We start from the raw sequence: 19,740 nt of genomic DNA, 5'->3' as shown, positions 1-19,740 counted from the left end.
AACAACTGCATTGCTAATCCATGGATTTTAGAACAGAATTGACCCCAAAGATGAATTGGGTTGGGATCTTTTAGTAGTCGGTATATCAGCAGTGGGTTTAGGAATGGTGAGCCTTTGACAAGGAAGGGCACGGCTGGGTTTTGCTACTTAAATAACAACACAGTAATGCCTGGTAATGTGCTGATTTATTGGATTGGGATGTGTTTTATGGAATGATGGGGTTTTGATAGGTTTTCTCATTTTGAGGTTGCAGTGTTTTGATATTAGGATTGTGATAAGATATTTGTAAAAGTCATTGTAAACATGTAGATGTGGGAGAGGTCGAAAAGTAAATGATGTTTGCCTAACAAAATAAGGTACCTCCCAACTAACTTGTGGGATATGTGACTATATGCAGCTCAAAAGAAATATTTGAATAAATTATTAAGACGTGTAAGAGGATATGTTTAACAGTTCTTTGTTGCCATCTGAAGGTAATATATCTTTAACATTGGTTATCTTGCTTTGCCTAGCCAAGGCTATGTGGTTGAAACCACTAACAGCAACTTTTGTTGCTTGAAAATCCTTCCTTGAATCTGGTAGCAAAAAGTGTTAGTTTTGTCTTTGATTGCTGCTTAAGTAACCTTCACTTCTTGTAGTATTTTTAGGGTGGCACTCAGATGCAAGCAGCAGAAGTAACAAGCATTAGTTGGCATTTTTGTCACCAGTCAGCCAGATATGTAATATGGATGTTTTAACACAAGTGGTGTGTGAATATTGACCATGATATTCTCAAATAATGTGCTTTTTCAGGGTATATCACAAATAAGTTGGAAGAAAACTGTTGCAGCATTAAAGCTGGAGCTTCCTAGAGCATCAGTTGTCTTGTGAAACTATGGAGAGGGTGCATAAAAGATGTACTTATGACCAGTTTTGATCCTCTCACACTCTGAAGACAGTGATACGTAAAACTTTAGAAGGATGAAATGATGCATTTTAGTGCAATGCTTACTGTGATGTGGTGCTGACTAAAGAAAATGATAAAATAATCTGAAAATGCATTGCTTGCAACTCCATAAACTGATAGGAAGGCATCCTCTTGTATTTAAAAAAAACCCACCAAACACAAACCAACCAACCAAAACCAAAGCACCAAAAACCCAGCATATCCAAAGCAAAAAATACCCCCCCACACACACCCTCCCCCCCGAAAAGAAGAAAGAAAGGGGCGGGGGGGGGGGGGGGGGGAGAGGGAAGCCTAGCCCAAAACCCTGAAATACATGTAATGGTAGTGTTCTCCATAGTTCTTATTGAAATCTTAAGAATGACTCTATTTTTCCCACTATAATTCAGTGAGCTCTTGTTGGAATAATTAAACTGTTCACAGAAGCACTTCAAAATCTGCAGCCTGAAAGCTTGGAACTGAATATAAGAATCTTGTCTGTCAATGCAGAGCTCTGCCAGAAGACCACATTATAGAACCGCATTGTTTTATTAAGCATTATTTGTTTATAAATAAACAGTAGCACAGATGTAGTACTTATATAGTGGATGCATTTCCTTATGTGAAGTATATGTATTCCTAAAGGCACAAATGTGTTGTTTACAAAATAGGCCTTGTGTTTGCATAAACATCAACAAGTTATTCATGTAAGCCTTCTATGTCTTCCTGTTGCAACACTCTGAATGTACATTGTGCTTCATAAAAGAGTTGCTTATCTTAAACTATGGTTTCTACTTCTGTAGCATCACTTGTGGTCCTGTGGGGAAGGCTCAGTTTTGAACTTGAGCAACTTGGTTCCTTGTTGACCAGTGAAGGATATGGAGAGCATCTCCTTTCTGGAATTATGCCAGTTGCTCTTTTGATGTAAATTGACGTTTTTGAGAATTGACAAGCAAGTCAGCTAGAATCTACAATTTTAATTTTTAAATGTCATTTAAGAAAGGTAGTACTTGTATCAGGCTTTTTCTTTTCCTGAATGGTGTCAAGAGAAGAACGTAAACTTTAAAAAAATATTTTAAGTATTAAAACAGTGAAGAGTCATGGATTGGCTAAAGAAATGATTCCTAGAACCAGTGGCAGTTTTCTGGTCCTCTCTTCAAAACTGAAAACTTATTCTAAAGAACATGAAGAGTGCACACCATCAAGAATCCTGTAAGAGATATCCTTTTTAAGAGGAAATGTCTTGTTACCAATGTGAAGGCAGCCATTAGCAGCCACTGACTTGTAGTAGGTCCAAATTACTGTCCCTCAGAACAGTACTTTTCATTTTGTTTGAGGTGAATAGAGGCTGTTTCTTGGTAAATATAGTTGTGAGATGAGTTATTTTCAGAGCAATGAAACTTATTTTGAAAGTGTTATTCTTCATTGTTTTCTCTGGTGGAAAATGTTAACCATAAATACCCGCTAAGTATATTTACCTTATATTTTACATAAAGTAAACAAAGACCCTTAACCTGAGTTTTCCTTCTGAAATTCAGTATCTGTATTGATCAGAGCAGGACAGATGAAAAAATAATGGAGAAAAGGTGAGGACCAGAAGTAATGCGTTTGCTCCCAGTTACAGTGTTAATATAGAAAACTGATGCTGGTAATAAAACCATTTTCAAATCCTGTATATATTTTTAATTATTCTTAGCTCTTCACCTCTGCTCAGGTCTGTACTTCCTTTTTCTTGCCTGATACAAGCTGCTGTTAAAATGATCAGCTCACAGAGCAGCTAGGTGGCACTGAGGCGTGAATTTGGTAAAAAGCAGAGATCAGGTTAGATTGAGACCCAGGTTATGAAGTTTGATAGTGAAGTTGAGTTCTTGAGAGAAAAAAAAATGAATAAAAACAACTTTCAGAATATTTTTTAGAGAGCAGGATAAAGAGCTTTTCTGAAGTATGTTATCATGTCTGCCTTGCTGTACCTTCCCCTGAGGCACTGTTTGATGGTGACATACTGGACTAGATGGGGAGTAGGACAGTATCTGTATTGCTGAGTATTTTTTATTCTAATTTAGTAATTTAGAGTGCCACAGGGGCGTGTCTCAAAACCAGACACTACTGAAAAATATAGATAAGTTTAAAGAGTTCTGAACTGATTTATGAAAAAGTACACTTAAGGAGCACTCTTTTATCTGGGTAATGGGGGAGAAGAAAACCAAGGCAGAATTGTAATGTTTTTGAACCTTTAACCTAAGAGGAGATGACATAAGACAACATAGCCACCATGACTGCATTATTACAGAATAAAGCTCTTCTTTGGGCAGCCCTAAATAAGTATTCTGTATCTTAAAATGTTGAGATGTATGCCAATATTGAGCATGTAACTTAGCATAGATTTTATTGGAGAATGCAAACACGCTTTCAGTACTGAGAAATACATTGTTATGATTCATATATAATTATGAATCAATTCTTAAGAAAAATGTTACTAGTTTTAATAATTACTTTTAGGGTGCACCAAAATTTACTAATTTGCATCCACTTCTGAGAGGTAAACTTGGTTTTAGTTTACCTTAAAGTAAAACTTAAGAGACTGTAATTCAAACAAACTGTATGTCTGTTTAATGGACATGTATTGTTTTTTCTGCCTAATGTTCTCAAACACTGGATTTTTAATAAGAAGATGCCTTTACTAAAGTTTAGTTGACAGTCATGTGAAGTTCCTTTGGTAGCAAAAAGGCACTCTTTATAATAGTTGATGAAAATTTAAGCATTAGGGGGAAAAAAAATCCTGTATGGTAGAGATAAATGATGAAAACGTATTGGGATCAGTACTTGGTAATAAAATTTTTCCCGCACTACTGCCTTAAAACTTTTGTCTAGCATTTCTGCTGTCATTAGAGGTAACAGTTCTTGTGGTGATGATGATAAAATTGTAGAATGATGCTGGTAAATCTCCTAATTACTGCATTGTGCTCTTCCCATTGGCCCTTTCCACGCTTGTGTCAGTGGAACAGTTCCTTAGCAAGTGCATCATTTGCCTTTGTTTTCAAGAAGTAAATTTGTAGCCCCTAAAATAACATCTGAGCAAATGAAGCATGCAGTTTTCTGAATCTTATACAGATTTTTTTTATTTCACTTTTGCTATCTAAAACTGGTAATATAATTAAATATTTGTAAAATTTCATTACCTTAATGGCTGCAGTTATATGTTTGAAAAGTAATCTTTCAGAGAAGTCAAATTAGAGGATTAGGTGACACGGCTTATTAACTTATTAATTTAATTGAAATTCTAAAAATTAGACTTAATCTGTAATTGTGGTAATAGGTTAGAAACAGTCTCCTTTTTGATCTGTAAGGGTTCTATTGCATTGCAGTGAATGTCAGTTTTGAGATTACAACCACTTAACTTTGTTTTGATTCCTAATCAGTACATTCCTCAAACAGGTCTATCCTTTACCTTAGTGGCCTTTTGCACCTGTACTGGTTTTTAAAGCTAATGCTTATATTAAGCTTTCCCAAAGCTAGACTCCACTGGGGTTAGTATAGGTCTGTGTTGAAGAAGTTTATTTTTCTGTGGTTCTTGGCCGTGGCACTGCTGGAAAATTTTATGTTTAAAATCCAGTCTTTTTTCTGTCCTCCCACTTCTGCATGAAAAAATAGTTTGGGGAAAAAAAAAAGAAAAAAAAAAAAAAAAAAAAGGGTGATTTCTGCCACTTCCCTTATGGACCTGTATGACTTGCAGCCAGTGCCTTGTAGCAGAATGACTGCCGTGGAACATGGAAGGACTGAGATTGAGACTGATAGCAAAATATGTAGTCATAGGTATCACTGTGAATCATCAAGTCTAAGACTGAAGCTCTTTCCCAAAAATATACTGCAAGAATATTTGGAAAGCATCGAGGCATGGAGCTATCAAGAACTGAATTGTGAGTGTTTGAGATTCTGTCTCAATGCTATGTTGACTGAGCAAGTAACAGTCTCAGGAAAAAGTTACCTGCTCAGTTCTGATAAATTTTCAATAAACTACTAAAGATTTTCATACTGGTTTGCACAAAGTCCATTTAATGTTCTTGCCTCTGAATCGTCTCACTTAACAGTTTCCTCAGCTTGCATCTGAATCTGCCTTCCTCGTAGTATGTCGGACATGCCTTTCTGCTTCTCTGGTCTGCCCAGCAGATCAAAGTCAAAGTTTACTGCTTGAGTTCCTGAATCAAATACCTGTCATTATTCCAGGTAGGTATTGTCCTCCTCAGAGGTAAACCACACAGCTACTTCTGACACATGGTTAAGTAGTTCTTTTTCTGATAGAACTACTGTTTGCCTCATTCTAATGAACAGAATGGCCTGGAAAATATTAATATGCTATCTATACATGAAAAAGAGAGGGCTTTTCAGAGATGACTGTTGAGCATCAATGAAGAAGAAAATGAAAACTAATTTGAAGAAACTGAAGAAAAAGCTGATTTTGTTGAGGGGAAAGTCAGAGGTCACTCAAGATCTCAGGATAATCGCTATACCTTGGAAATGTGTTCTGGATAGTTGGGGTAGCAGTGTCTGCCTCTCTGTTGTTTGCTCCCTTAATGTATGACACGGAATTGACAGTTGTCTAGTGGTAAAGGCAAATGGCTTAGGAATCAAAAATATTTGCAGGCTTTGAGAGGTATATCGTGTGTGTACATATATATAAATCAATTTAATTGAATGTTAAGGCCAAATTATGGAAGAAAACTTCTTGTGTTTTGTTGTTGTTTTTTTTTTTTTTTAAAAGGCAGATCCTCTCACTTTTCAAAGAAGAAATTGCTTTTCAAAGGTTTAAGGCAAACATTAAAAAGTGGCTATGTTTGATATTTCCTTAACTGTTAATAAGAAACTGTATCCAAGATGTTGATCACTGCCAGAATATGTAGGAAATGGATATTCAAAAGAAAGCAAAATTTATTCTAAGAAATTGAAGTATGAAAACTTGTGGGTTTGTGCTGTTTTATTCTGCATGAGATGCACACTGTGAGAAAGGACTCTCAAGAGCCAGCAGTTCTGCTGCTTCATTCACCACTTACTTAGAATAGGTATTGGCACTTTCTGGGTTTCTTAAAGCAGAGATGTTCATTACAGCTCTTTCTTTCACAGCCATGAATTACCATCATAGGGGAGTTCATTGCTAAATAGCTTTAGCTCATACACAAATTATAAAATGAAAATGAGTTTTCATAAAGTTGTGGAAGGTGATGTCCTCCATGAGCGATATTTGCGATGCCAACTTCATTCTTTTTATAGCTGAAGCACTGGAAGATCACAAGTTCTGTTTTCTTGGCTTTATTTAAAGTCTGTTTCTTAAACATAATAAGATTCATACTGAGAGTGCATGGTAGGATAAAAAGCAATCAAATCTGTTTCTGGTGAAATACTGTCTTAACAATATTATCTCAAACAGACTTTTTTTTTTTTTTTTTTTTTGAGTAAAGACTTAATACATACCAACATCCATCTTTGGGTTGGTGGGATCTTACGGAATATTTGGTTCTCGAGGTGGACTTTCATGACAAGGCAGTTAATAAACAATTTTGCAGAAGGAGTGGAGGTCACAGTGGTTGGTATATAGTCAGCTGTCCATCTGGAGTACAACTTCAACAGAGAATACACTTTTAAAAAGTGAAAATAGATTTTTGTGATGATTCTGTTGCAATTCAAAGCTGTTAGCAGTAGTGATAAAAATCTATGATTTGTCTGGATGGCCTTTCTTAGTCTCCCAAGATCTTAACTATTCATAAAAGGGAAATCTGTTCCTAGTACAATCATAAACTTAACCCTTCCCTAAGAGAGTATTTGGCATCAGCTTTGTAGCCTTGGCTTTATTATTTCAAAGACAAGAAAGGTTATTATTACGTGTGCTGCAGATGTGAGTATGCAAAATCATGTGTGGTCCTCCTCCACCAGCTGCTGGTATCAGAGAATGATTGAGGTTGGAAGGGACCTCTTGAGATCATCTAGTCCAAGCCCCCTGTTCAAGCAGGGTCAGTTAGAGCAGGTTGCCCAGAACCATGTCCAGATGGCTTTTAAATATCTCCACAGATGGAGACTTTGCAACCCCTCTGGGCAACCTGTTCCATTGTTTGGTGCCCTCACAGTGAAGTGTTTTCATGTGTCCAGTTGGAATTTTATGTTTTAATTTGTGCCCATTGCCTCATCCTGTCGGTGGGCACCGCTGAGAAGAATTTGGCTCCCTTTTCTTCATTCCTTCCCAGCAGGTGTTTATACGCATTGTACTACTAGGAGAGGTTAAAATATATGTGTCCTGTAAATAGAGTGATAGATTATATATCCTCCCCTCTTTTTGCACTGCTGTAAAGCTTATCTTTAAAATGAACCTTCCCAGGGTCAAACTTTTACTAAAAGTACCTTTACATCTGGAGTGGCTTCAGTGCAATAACATACTATAGTGCATAAAATTACAGTAATGTAGATGAGTTAACTGTATTTTAAACAAAATGCTGAAGTATTTGACGTCTTGTTGCCTAGCAAGAAGATTGAATCTTTGGATGCACTGGAACTGGTCGATAATATTAGTGTTTTGAAATTCAGCAGCATTTCACTTGGAGTCCAGAATCTGATTGCTGCTACTCCTGGTACAGTGGGTTGTTGATTTGCTAGTTTAACAAATATCTGCAGTTTCGTTTAGTTGATTCCATCTAATAGGTGATTCCATACCATCAGATGCTAAATGGTATTACTTCTGATTCACGTTTGTTCAGATAGAGTCTATGCAAAATAGTTAATAACACTTGCAGGTATAATTGCTGTCAACTTGGAGCTGATCAGATTTATATTTTTTTAATTCAGTTTAATCTGCAATTCATTTGTGAACATATCCCAGTTCAATGGTTGTCTGTACCAGCATGACTGGAAATAGTGTTTTATAGCCATGCTCTTCTGCATCATTTATTGATGAGAGGAGGGTTTTATAGCTGCAGAACCCTGTAGTCATGATACCTTCTTTCTTCACTGTTTTGTATAGAAGAAAGTCGTGTAATGAAATCACCCCATCCAAAAGGGTCAAGCTGAAGAAATCACATACTTCTCTAACCTGACTCACTCATCAACAGTTGGTTGAGTGCAAGGATCTGCTGCATTGGATCTGCAAAGATACTAATACACTGTGTAAGGTACTATGTGGAGGTAGAGAAGGGAAAACGATGTTTCTTCTGTTGGTTATGTTGTCGTTAAGGAAAATGACTGAATTATGCACTAAAAGTCTTTATACTAGGAAAAACCCCTTCTGTGGATAGTGTTGCATCAGCATAAAAAGGGTAACTAACACTGTTGAAAATCCTTAAGGTAGACTGACCTTAAGGTAGGTATTTAATAATACTAGCAATATTCAAATTGACTGCTGCTGATTATTTTGAAGGATTTTTTTATGTCTAGGAAGTACCTTTTTATCAGGTAGTGGGTTTGGGTGATATGTTTACATTGCACATAGGATTTTGCTACTAATTCATCATTAACAGGGTGAAGAAAACCATAAATGTATTTTCCAAGAGCATTTAAAACTTGCTAGAAAGCACATCACTGTGAGGAGTCCTTTCTGTGTGTTTCAATTAAGTGAGGGACAGCTTCAAAAAATAGTAAAGCTCAAGATGATTTCAGATAGCAAATCCAATAGGACTCAATAAAAATTATGTTTAAAAAAAAAATAATCTGTAGGCTAGTACACTTAGTTACCTGTACACTTAGTTACTGAGTTTCATCTTTATCTTGCTAGTGTTGCAGTGTTTCTGTGTCAAATGCAGGAGAATATTTGATTTTAAGAACTTTCCGTGGAATTTTTAAGTGTGGAAATATTTTCAAAAGTTAACACTTGTTTGGGGAGGGAAGTCAAATGCAAATTGAAGGAACTTTTATCTGTATATTTAATGTTTCTTGACTAATTTTCTTCTTTACTTGTATGGAGAAGTCTTGCTGTGTTTTCAAGTCTACACATCAGCAGCAAGGAGTAGGGTCTGTCACAGATGTATGAGGAAAGGGTACTGTTTCAACACTAAGGAAAGAATTACATGTGGTCCTTCTTGAAAGGAATTTGGCAAAGATAAGGAAGTTTGTCAAATAGAAATCGGGAAGGATGAGTAACAAAGATATATCTATTGTTGTGTTCTTCCTAGTGCTGTTCCCTGTCCTCCCACAAGAGCTTCATCCTTTCCCTGATGTTCCTCTTGAAAATATCTGGTGGAGTCTGGAGAGACATTGTATTACTGCTCTGAAATAGTGGTCTGTGTAATCAATTCCATTTCAGCTGCTGAATTTAAAATAAAACCACCACACATTGACTGGAGCTCAAATTTATTCCTTTTTTTAAACTAGAATGAAAAACAGGAAAAAATACATATGCAGTGTTATATTGCAGTGAACTTTAAACAAAATATTTTGAAGACAAGTAAAGGGAACAAAGTGCTTGAGTTCCTAAACTGATGGCAGCAGCGTCTTCTTTTCATCCAGGTGTTTAGAAATCTTGTGAAGGATGAGTGGGGCCCAGAATCCATTTTTTTACTGTGCTTGAAGGAGTCTGAATCGTATTTTCTAACTTCAGAGAAAGTATTCTACCAATATATCTTATATTCTGTGATTTCCCTGCAGTCCTTCTAGCTTTAAAGTTTCACTTTAATTAAAATACACCTCTGTTTTTTTATAGACGGAGCTGGATTTCCCAGGGCGGTCAGCTGCAGGCAAGAACCGTGCTGCTGTACCTATGACAGGGATCACATGGCCCTCTTCTGTGTCATCATGTATACAGAATGCTTTGGGAATTCTGAACCCTGAATTATATTATAGATGGGTCCTCAGTAAACTACCTGAAAGATTTAGTCTGATTTCAGAAAAAGAAGGGAGGAAATTCAGCGTGTGGTTCATTGAACATCCCGAGTAATTTTCTGAACTGCTAAGAAAATTACCACCATTTTATTTCTTCAGTCAATATTTAGAAAGTCTGAGCTTGAGAAACTAGACTCAAAGTAAATTTAAAGAGCCTTGAAGGGCTAAAGCTGTGCATTTTTGAGAAATAAGTTACTATGCCAGGAAAGAGCAAATTCTCACCAAACTTGTGGTCTTCAAACCTACAGAGCTCTTCTAGCATTGAAACACAGCACAGTCTTCTGGACTATTTCATATTTGCACGAATTGGGGAGGTCAGAGGATGAGTTCTGTCTTGCTATAGACTCAGCAATCACATGCTTGTGTCCAGAGTTTACATCATGTTATACGCTTAGTCTGCCTAGATAGTAGGAGAGATTTTTAACTTTAACAATCCACCTCTTTTCCCTATGTTCATCCTAAATTGATGGCCTTTGCGTTGACCTTTTAAAAGCAGAAGAGATTACATCTCTACACAAGCTGTTGGAGTAATACCTCCTTAGAAAACAGAAAACAACAACAAAAAAATGAACACTGGCAGAACTGTTTCAGAACATGTGTTTAAAGGGCGTGAAATTATTTGCATGTGCACTTGTCACTTGCAAGTAATGGGTCATCCGCTGGGCAGTTTCTAGCCCTGCAGATGCTCTGGGGAAGCAGAAAACACAATGCTTTGGAAGATGCTGATGCAGAGTAGAAAATGAAAAACAGAGTGGAAGTTTGTTTTCTCTTGGTATGATGTTACTCCTGCTCATCTTGAGTACCTAAGAGGGACCAGGCTTCTCAAAAACTTGTAGAGGATTGAAAAAACAGTGGGAAGAGGGATTATGAATAGGCTGCCTGTGGTCTCTTTTGAGATGTTGCTGTTTTCAAGCACTAATTCCGGCAATCCTTTCTTCCCTTTCCCCATCTTTGAACTTGTTTAAAATGGAGCTCAACCTTCAAAGGAGAAGAGAAGAAAGCAGTTGGGAGCACTTGATTTTTCATCTACCTTTCCGGCTCTTCAAACTTGCTTATCAGAAATGTCAGCACATGGAACAAGACACTGGCCAGGCGGAAAGGCGCTGATGAGAATAGAGACAATTTGGATACTGTTTTCTGCTCTTCCACTGGCGTACTGCATAATTTTGGGGAAAATCAGTTCCCTGTCGCTGTTTTCCCCTTACATAAGGGTGTCATAGGCTTGCCAAGCTGGTGAAGAAAGCTTTAAACTAAAGTTGCCAGGGGAGGGGAACCTCAATCCATCCCACTCCTACCAGTTTGATGCCAGTGCCAGCAAAAGATGCCCAGTGCCTGGAGAGGGATCACAGGTCAGCAGGAGAGCACCTGAAGAGCAGCACAAAGGAATTCCAGCCACTCCAGCCAGTAAGTCAGCTTCATCGGGAGCCCAACCTAAATGCCTCTGTGCAAACGTACGTAACCTAAATGCCTCTGTGCAAACGTATGTAGCATGGGGAATAAACAAGAGGAGTTAGAGACGTGTGCATGCCTGCAGGGCTATGATCTTATTGGCGTCACAGAGACGTGGTGGGATGGCTCCTATGACAGGAGTGTTGGAATGGAAGGATACAGGCAGGGGAGGTAAGGAGGGGGTGTCACCCTCTGAGTCAGTGACAAGCTGGAGTGCATGGAGCTGCACCTGGGGATGGATGAGCAGACTGAGAGCTTATGGGTCAGGATTAAAGGGAAGGTAGGGACAGGTGACATTATAGTGGGGGTTTACTACAGGCAACCCAATCAGGAAGACCGAGGGGATGAGGCCATCTGTAGGCAGACGGGAGCAGCCTCATGTTCACAAGCCCTGGTCCTCATGGAGGACTTGAACCCACCCAGACAGCTGTTGGAGGGACAACACAGCAGGGCGTAAGCAAGCCAGGAGGTTCCTGGAATGCATTGATAACTTCCTTCTCCAAGTGATAGAGGACCCAACAAGGAGAGATTCTGTGCTGGACCTTGTTCTCACCAACAAGGAGGGGCTGGTGGGGGTTGTGAAGCTCAAGGGCAGCCTTGGCTGTAGTGACCATGAAATCATGGAGTTCAAGATCCTTTGGGCAGCAAGGAGGGTGCACAGCAAGCTCGCTACCCTGGACTTCAGGAGAGCAGACTTTGGCCTCTTCAGGGATCTGTTTGGTCAAGTACAATGGGATACAGCCCTGGAAGGAAGAGGGGCCCAAGGAAGATGGTTAATATTCAAGGATCACCTCCTCCAAGCTCAGGAGCGATGCATCCCAACAAAGAAGCAGTCAGTCAAAAACGCCAGGAGGCCTGCAGGGATGAACAAGTAGCTCCTGGACAAACTCAAACACAAAAAGGAAGCCTACGGAGAGTGGAAGCAAGGACAGGTGGCCTGGGAAGAGTACAGAGAAACTGTATGAGCAGCCAGGGATCAGGTTAGGGAAGCTAAAGCCCTGAGAGAATTAAATCTGGCCAGGGATGTCAAGGACAACAAGAAAAGCTTCCATAGGTATGTTGGTGATGAAAGGAAGATTAGGGAAAATGCGGGCCCTCTCCAGAAGGAAACTGGAGACCTGGTTACCCAGGACATGGAGAAGGCTGAGGTACCCAACAACTCTTTTTCCTCAGTCTTCACTGGCAAGTACTCCAGCCACACTGTCCAAGTTGCAGAAGGCAAAGGCAGGGACTGGGAGAATGAAGAACTGCCCATGATAGGAAAAGATCAGGTTCAAGGCCATCTAAGGAACCTGAAGGTGCATAAGTCCATGAGACCTGATGAGATGCATCCACAGGTCCTGAGGGAAGTGGCTAAGCCACTATCCATCATATTTGAGAAGTAGTGGCAGTCTGGGGAAGTTCCTACTCACTGGAAAAGGGGAAAAATAACGTCCATTTTTTAAAAGGCAAAAAAAGGAAGACCTAGGGAGCTACAGGCCAGTCAGTCTCACGTCTGTGCCCAGCAAGGTCATGGAGCAGATCCTCCTGGAGACTGTGCTAGGACAAATAGAAAATAAGGAGGTGATTTGGGACAGCCAACAAGGCTTCACTGAAGTCAAATTGTGCCTGACAAATTTGGTGGCCTTCTATGATGGGTTTACAGCGTTGGTGGATAAGGGAAAAGCAACTGACATCAGCTACCTGGCCTTATGCAAAGCATCCAACACTGTCCCACATAATTTCCTTGTCTCTAAATTGGAGACATGGATTTGACGGATGGACCTCTTGGTAGATAAGGAAGTGGCTGGATGGTCGTGCTCAAAGAGTTGCTGTCAAAGGCTCGAAGTCCAAGTGGAGAGCAGTCCAGTGGCATTCGTCAGGGGTTGGTATTGGGACCAGATGTTTAACATCTTTGTCAGATGGACAGTGGATTGAGTGCACCCTCAGCAAGTTTGCTGATGACACCAAGCTCCGTGGTGCAGTTGACACGTTGGAGGGAAGGGATGCCATCCAGAGGGACCTTGACAGGCTTGAGAGGTGGGCCCATGCAAACCTCATGAAGTTCAACAAGACCAAGTTGTGCAAGGTCCTGCACATGGGTCAGGGCAATCCCAAGCACAAATACAGAGTGGATCATGAGTGGCTTAAGAGCAGCCCTGTGGAGAAGGACTTGGGGGTGTTGGTTGACAAGAAGCTCAACATGACCTGGCAATGTGTGCTCACAGCCCAGAAAGCCAACTGTATCCTGGACTGTAGCAAAAGAAGCGTGACCAGCATGGCGAGGGAGGTTTCTCCCCCTCTACTCCACTCTCTTGAGACCCCACCTGGAGTACTGCATCCAGCTCTGGGCTCCCCACCATCAGAAGGACATGGACCTGTTGGAGCGAGTCCAGAGGAGGGCCATGAAGATGATCAGAGGGCTGGAGCCCTGTGAAGACAGGCTGAGAGAGTTGGGGTTGTTCAGCCTGGAGAAGAGAAGGCTCCGGGGACACCTTATAGCAGCCTTCCAGTACCTAAAGGGAGCCTGCAGGAAAGATGGGGAGGGACTTTTTACAAGGGCCTGTAGTGATAGGACAAGGGGTAATGGCTTTACACTGAGAGAGGATCGATTTAGATCAGATGAAAGGAAGAAGTTCTTCCCTGTGAGGGTGGTGAGACATTGGAACAGGTTGCCCAGAGGCTGTGGATGCCCCATCCCTGGCAGTGTTCAAGGCCAGGCTGGATGGGGCTTTGGGCAACCTGGTCTAGTGGAAGGTGTCCCTGCCCATGACGGGGGGGGGTTGGACTAGATGAGCTTTAAGGTCCCTTCCAACCTAAACCATTCTATGATTCTGTGGTAAAACAGGAGGGAATAAATTTTACAGGGCATGTTGATTGCTTTCAAATTTTCTGATGAAAAATGTTGCATAAGAGCTAGTCAGTATATTATTGACTGCATGAATACTACTGAACCTGTAATAATTTTTCTTCCTCTGTGTCAGTTTGGGATGCAGAGGAAAATTATGTGGTTTCCTCATTTCTCATTGCTTTCCCCAGTGCTCAGGACCCCAGGCCACTGATGTTAAGCAGCAGATGCTTTTCATAGATCGGATTAAGGGTTGATGAAGTAACAGAGCCTCATGCAAGCATCCCACTGTGCTCTTGAAACTGAAATTTCATTCCTGGTAGTGATATGTATGGCCTTGCATTTACCTTAGAAAAATATTATTAAAAAGAAAAGGAGATATTTGGAAAGAAGAGAGGTAATATTAATACTAAATTCTCGCTAACATATAGTGTTCAATATGTCACTGAAGGCATAATGGTATTTAATATACGGATTCTTCTAAATAGTGGATGTGTAATTCTCCAAAGATGTTTTATAAACTCTAAGAGGAAGAGGTACAATTGTTCACAAATGTTTCGCTGAGATTGTTTTAAGTCAGTTAAAATTGCCTTTGAGAGTAGAGTTGCACTAAAAAGAGAGAGGCGAGGTGGAAAAAAGAAACCCCAAAACAGGGTCCTGCTCAGTCTAGAGTTTCAGGCGAGAAAGGAAAAAGGTCTAGTTATCCAGAGCCAGCTGCATTGTTAAAAGTTCATACTATCACTTTGACATTTAGAGTAGGACTCAGTGTCTTTGTAAATTCCTCTTCGTATTACCAGTGTAGGTCTCTGAGCTCAGACCATTTCACAAACCATAACATTTTTTAGTGAGTGATTGATCTGTATTATGTGTCCTAGCCATCAGAAGAATCTTGGGATGTTGCTTGTATAAACTGTAATACAATCTGATCCTGGGCATTTAGTTACAGACTTTCATAGACCTATTGGCGATACTCAGTCCTCCTGGATTTGGGAATAAGGCTTATCGGATACCTTTAAAAAAAAAAAAAAAAAAAGAGCAGGGTGGGGGGAGAAAAAAAAAAGCCCCTCATTTTCTCTGTTCCCCACTTAAATAACTCAACACATCTGGTAACACTGTAGGATCATTGTCCTTTCAGTTCCTCTGCAGCTCATATTGCTACAATATTTCTTCGGTATCTAGTTCCCTAAAGGGCAATGTGAATTTTTATTTTTTTTCTTAGGCTGTTTTTATAGGTCTTGCAAATTAACCCATATGCATTGCAAGAAAAAACATGACTTTTAATCAGCACCATTTCTAAAGTTAGCGCTTGCTCTGTGTATATGAATATGTATATGAACCAGTGTTTAAAAAAAAGAAAATACACAACCTTTCTGCTAGTACTCAAAACTAGCATACAAATGTGTTTTTATTATCAAATAAAGTATGCCTAAATGTTGGAATATCTTTCTGTTAGGGGTTTTATCATTTGGCTTCTTGTCTTCAGTTACAAGAATGATAAAAATGGAAACTATATCTTTTAATTCAATAAGAACTACGTTGAATTTTAGGAAGCAAAAAGAGGAATCAGATATAGACTCATACGCATAGGAAATTAAACATTCAAGAAATTAAAACTTTGTGAGCAACTAAAGGGGTAGCCTTAAGGTGTGCTTATTTGAAATGCCTGCATTTAATTTTACAATAAATCTGAGTATTTTGTTCCAATTAAGACAGTTCATGTGCATGACTTTAAATTGTACAGTAGTTCCAGGGAGACCGTGGACTGCTTGTTTTACATTCTGGATCAAGTTCAGATTTTTCGGCTTCGCTTGAATAAAATAAAATAAGTCTGAACCCTGAAGATAATACAGATTGATAAATCTGATTTAAACATTCCCGTGTTGCAGACTTTCAGTGTATGTGGTACAGCTGAGCCTCAGGCCATGCACTAAATACATCCACAGTGCATTCCCAAGGCACCCGAATACCAAATGATCACATTTGAAAGGTTACCTTTCTATGGATTCTGACTTTTCTGTATTAGCCATGAAGATTAGAATTTTAACAGCTCCCAATGAGAGATATTGTGAAGTATTTACTTGGCAGGAAAAAAACAAAACAAAACAAAGCCCAGATGAGGTACCGTCTCATATTCATGAACTGGGATTTATTAGTTCTGTGAACATCCTTGTGAGAATACACTCCATAGTTCACACTTTAGAAAAAACAGTCTTGTTTTTCATTTATATTAACTTAAAACTTTGATAGAAGAGTTACTGTAGTAAAGGTTTTAGCAGAGAGACAGGATCATGCTTGTGCAGAATATATCCCAGTAAATCCTGGAGTCTTTTACAACTAGCTTTCTGCAAGGAAAGTTGTGACCACTTATCTCTCTGGAAACCTGGCAGTAGCTTTGTTAGTAAATTTGGTGATAATTAAAGATATAAGGCTTTTTCTCCTTTCTGTTTACAGGTCGTGGAACTCATTTCAAGTGCTATTGGTGACTTAGTTCAAGGTATATATTATGAAAACTCAAAATCATCTGAGGTAAGAATTTCAGTAGTTTTATGTACCCAAGAAGTTTCGTGATATTAATGTGTGACTACCATAAATAGGATGACTTTATCATCTGTTTGAAAGGAGGAGGGAGACGGAGGAAGAGAATTAGCTGCAGTCCTAGTGAGTTTCAGCATTAACATCATTATGATACCTGTGAACTCTGATGAAAGTTTCTAGAAATGCTCAAGGAGGGACTATTTTATTTCTGTAAGTGCTTAATAAAATAATATTACGTGTCACTGCCAGGAGCTCTAGACATGTCTTGCTATGGGCTTTCCAAGCACTTCCAGAGGTTTCTAGTCAAGGTTCTGTTAGAAGTATTTATTACAATGTTCTCAACATAATTAATATTTTCATGTTAAATCTCTCATTTCCAAGCCCAAAGATGTTTACAAAATGCTTCATTCCAAACTTTTATCAGGTCCTTTCTTCTCCTGAGTGTTCACCTTTTGATAGTATAAACATGAATTTCGTCCTGAAGCGGTATGAGTGTAGCACTGTACTCTTCTCCACCAGAAATCACCATGCACGCATTGCAGGAGTCAGCATGGGCAAAGACAGCAGCTGCCAACGTTTCGCACCAAATAATTTTGTATTTCTTCAAGGGCAACTACAGATGTACTATGTTATTGTTTAGCAAGAACTGTAATGAAATTTTGTCAAATTAAATCTAGGTATTTTTGTCTTTACTGAAATACTTAAGGAAACTTGTAGACATGTCTTGAAGTAGGCTTGCTTGGGCAGGGTGTTGGAGCAAAAAAGAGTTCTTTCTTTCATTTGCTATGACTGTATCTTAACCCATGCAAAGAATTGATAGTTTAAAGTTGCCATGACCTCTGCAGGTTTTACGATAGCAAGTTTTCACTCACTGAGGAGCAGGGTGTGTATGTGAATATCTACCTTGAAATCCACTGAGGTAGATAGATTTCCTTATAGTGAAGCTGTGTCACGTGCCTAGTTTGCCTCGGAGACCTGAATCTTAAAATTCAGTAGGTGAAATGGCTTGAAGATTGCAGAGATATATGAATTCATTTATATTCGTTGTGTATTTATATTTGTTGTGTAGTTGGCTTACTATTGCCGTGTTTAGCATGTAAAAAAATTAATACCTTAGTGGAAGCCCTGATCGCATTGGTTACCGCTACAGTAGATACCTGCACTGATGCCTCTGCACCAGCGAAACCCCAGTGGGCAAGCGGACCGTGCCGTCAGCTAACAGCGGCTGGGCTCTGGAGGGTGCTGGTGCACCCAGCGACTCTGCTGGTCAGTATCTGTCTCTCCTGCTCTGCAGCAGCAAAGACGTGTTACTAAAACTAACCTCATTTAAGCTTATCCCTCTCGTTTTGATTGAAACCAGTGAGGTAGGAAGGTGTCACGCCAACGAGCTGAGCTCTTCCCCCAGAGGAAGCGAGAGCCTCTAGCAGGAAAGCGGCAATGGCATCCCTGGGACGCGCCTGGGGCCACGGGCTCGCCAGGCGGCACGGCTGTGCGCAGGGGACCACGGGCACGGAGCATCCTCTGGCACCTCTCCAGAGGGGACCCTGGGTGGAAGCGTGGCAGTAATGTGATGTTGGGAACTTGGTGGTCCTTCTGCACCTGCTGTGTTTAACCTGTGGATAAACAAACTTCAGCCTTCGGGGTTGCTCCCAAGTACTGTGCTCGAGGTTTTACGTTAAAATAGATGATGGCATTGAGATTTTTGCAGAGGATGTTTAAAATTTTGTTTTCCGTATTCAAGCAGGTTTCTAAATACAAGTAGATCCCAGATATGTCACATTTTAAAAAAACAACTACTCTTTTGTGTGTAGAAGTAAAGCTCTGCAAGTTCATCTCGGGAATGAAACTGCGTTTTATTTTAACCATATTTATTATGTCTACTGAGATACTTTTGACTCCCCTTGTCTCACCTGTATAAATGAGAAATGTTGTGGACTCTTTTGGGTTCCTGCCACTGCAAAAGGTCTTAATCTTCTTTTTCTTAGTCTTTCTGTTTATTTTCTGTTGCATTACTGAAGCACTCCACATGTGTAGGTTGCAAGGGAAGTGTGAGATAAACTAAGCACAGCTGCATGATGTTTACCCTGCCCTGGCCCAATTACAAATAGCAAAGACTTATTTTGTTTCAGTGACTTTTTCTGTCTAAGGAGAGTTGAAAGTACAGTATACCATTCATAAGGGGAACCCAGTTGACTCAAATCACAATTAGTATGGTGGTATAAAAGATACTGAAATTTACATGACAGTGTCTGAATTCTCATTATAATGGGTAGTGCATGTCTTCTGATGAGACCTAGGACAAACAAGTGTGGGACCTGCTTTTTTTTTTTTATCTTGTCCTCTGAGAAATTTTGTTCCATGTTGTATATGAGACATATCCCCGCTGCTTTCCTCACACTGTTCTGCTGAAGCAGTGTCCCATTCATGTCCTGAACATCTCTATAGCAAGGATTGCCAAATGGGCTAGGTCAGTGGTTGGTCTGTCTTATCGTCCATCCCCAATTGCAATTTGACTGAAACAAAAATGTGAACTACATTTCCTATAGGTAAGACAAATGCTTTAATCTACTTCGCAACTAAATCTCAAAAGTCAAGATTATTATTTTTTTTTAAGAGTAGTGCATAGGGATGTTAGTAATGGCATTTTCATTGCTGGGAATGTCTTAAATTTGGAAAAGCGGAAGGATATCCCCTCACCTTTTTTTTTTTGTTGGTGGTGGTTTTTTGGTTTGTTTGTTTGGGGTTTTTTTTGAGGCAGGAAAACTGTACTTCATATGTTAAATGTCTTTAACGCAGTTGTTATAAAGCTCCTCAGTACCATAAAACAGACTTAATTTGGCACCAAGTTGTTTCGAGCTTTGCTAGATGTCTAACTAGATGGTAGACAAAAATACAAAAATAACTCTGCAAAATTCACCTTTCTCCTCTGAGACCTTAAGTTCATGTTTACCCCCCCAAAAATGTTTCAGTTTACTTCATTTGCATGACCCAGTAGGAGAATTAGAAGAATCATTTGACCTAAGAAGACTGACCTTATTTACTCTTGAAGACATATAATGGATATAATTATTTGACAGCTTTCATTACCACTTTTTTTTCTATGTAAAACCACATGCAATCCTACAGCCATCCCATTTTAGTACATTCTGTTTGG

The 19,740-nt window shown here is 39.5% G+C and overlaps 1 protein-coding gene across 2 annotated transcripts in view; it reads left to right on the top strand.

Annotated features, from left to right (window-relative positions):
• The window catches only part of PDSS2 (decaprenyl diphosphate synthase subunit 2), a 121,974-nt gene that overhangs the window by 76,254 nt on the left and 25,980 nt on the right, over positions 1 to 19,740 (top strand). The window contains exon 4 of one of the 2 annotated variants that reach the window (XM_049818086.1): positions 16,503 to 16,577. The exons of the other annotated variant lie outside the window; for it this stretch is intronic. Coding sequence (XP_049674043.1) covers positions 16,503 to 16,577 — 75 coding nt within the window. The remainder of the gene's footprint in view (positions 1 to 16,502; positions 16,578 to 19,740) is intronic. 2 annotated transcript variants of the gene reach the window in all.

This window comes from Accipiter gentilis, chromosome 15, assembly GCF_929443795.1.
Source record: "Accipiter gentilis chromosome 15, bAccGen1.1, whole genome shotgun sequence".
Classification (NCBI taxonomy): domain Eukaryota; kingdom Metazoa; phylum Chordata; class Aves; order Accipitriformes; family Accipitridae; genus Astur; species Astur gentilis.
This window is presented reverse-complemented; position numbering and strand designations above follow the sequence as displayed.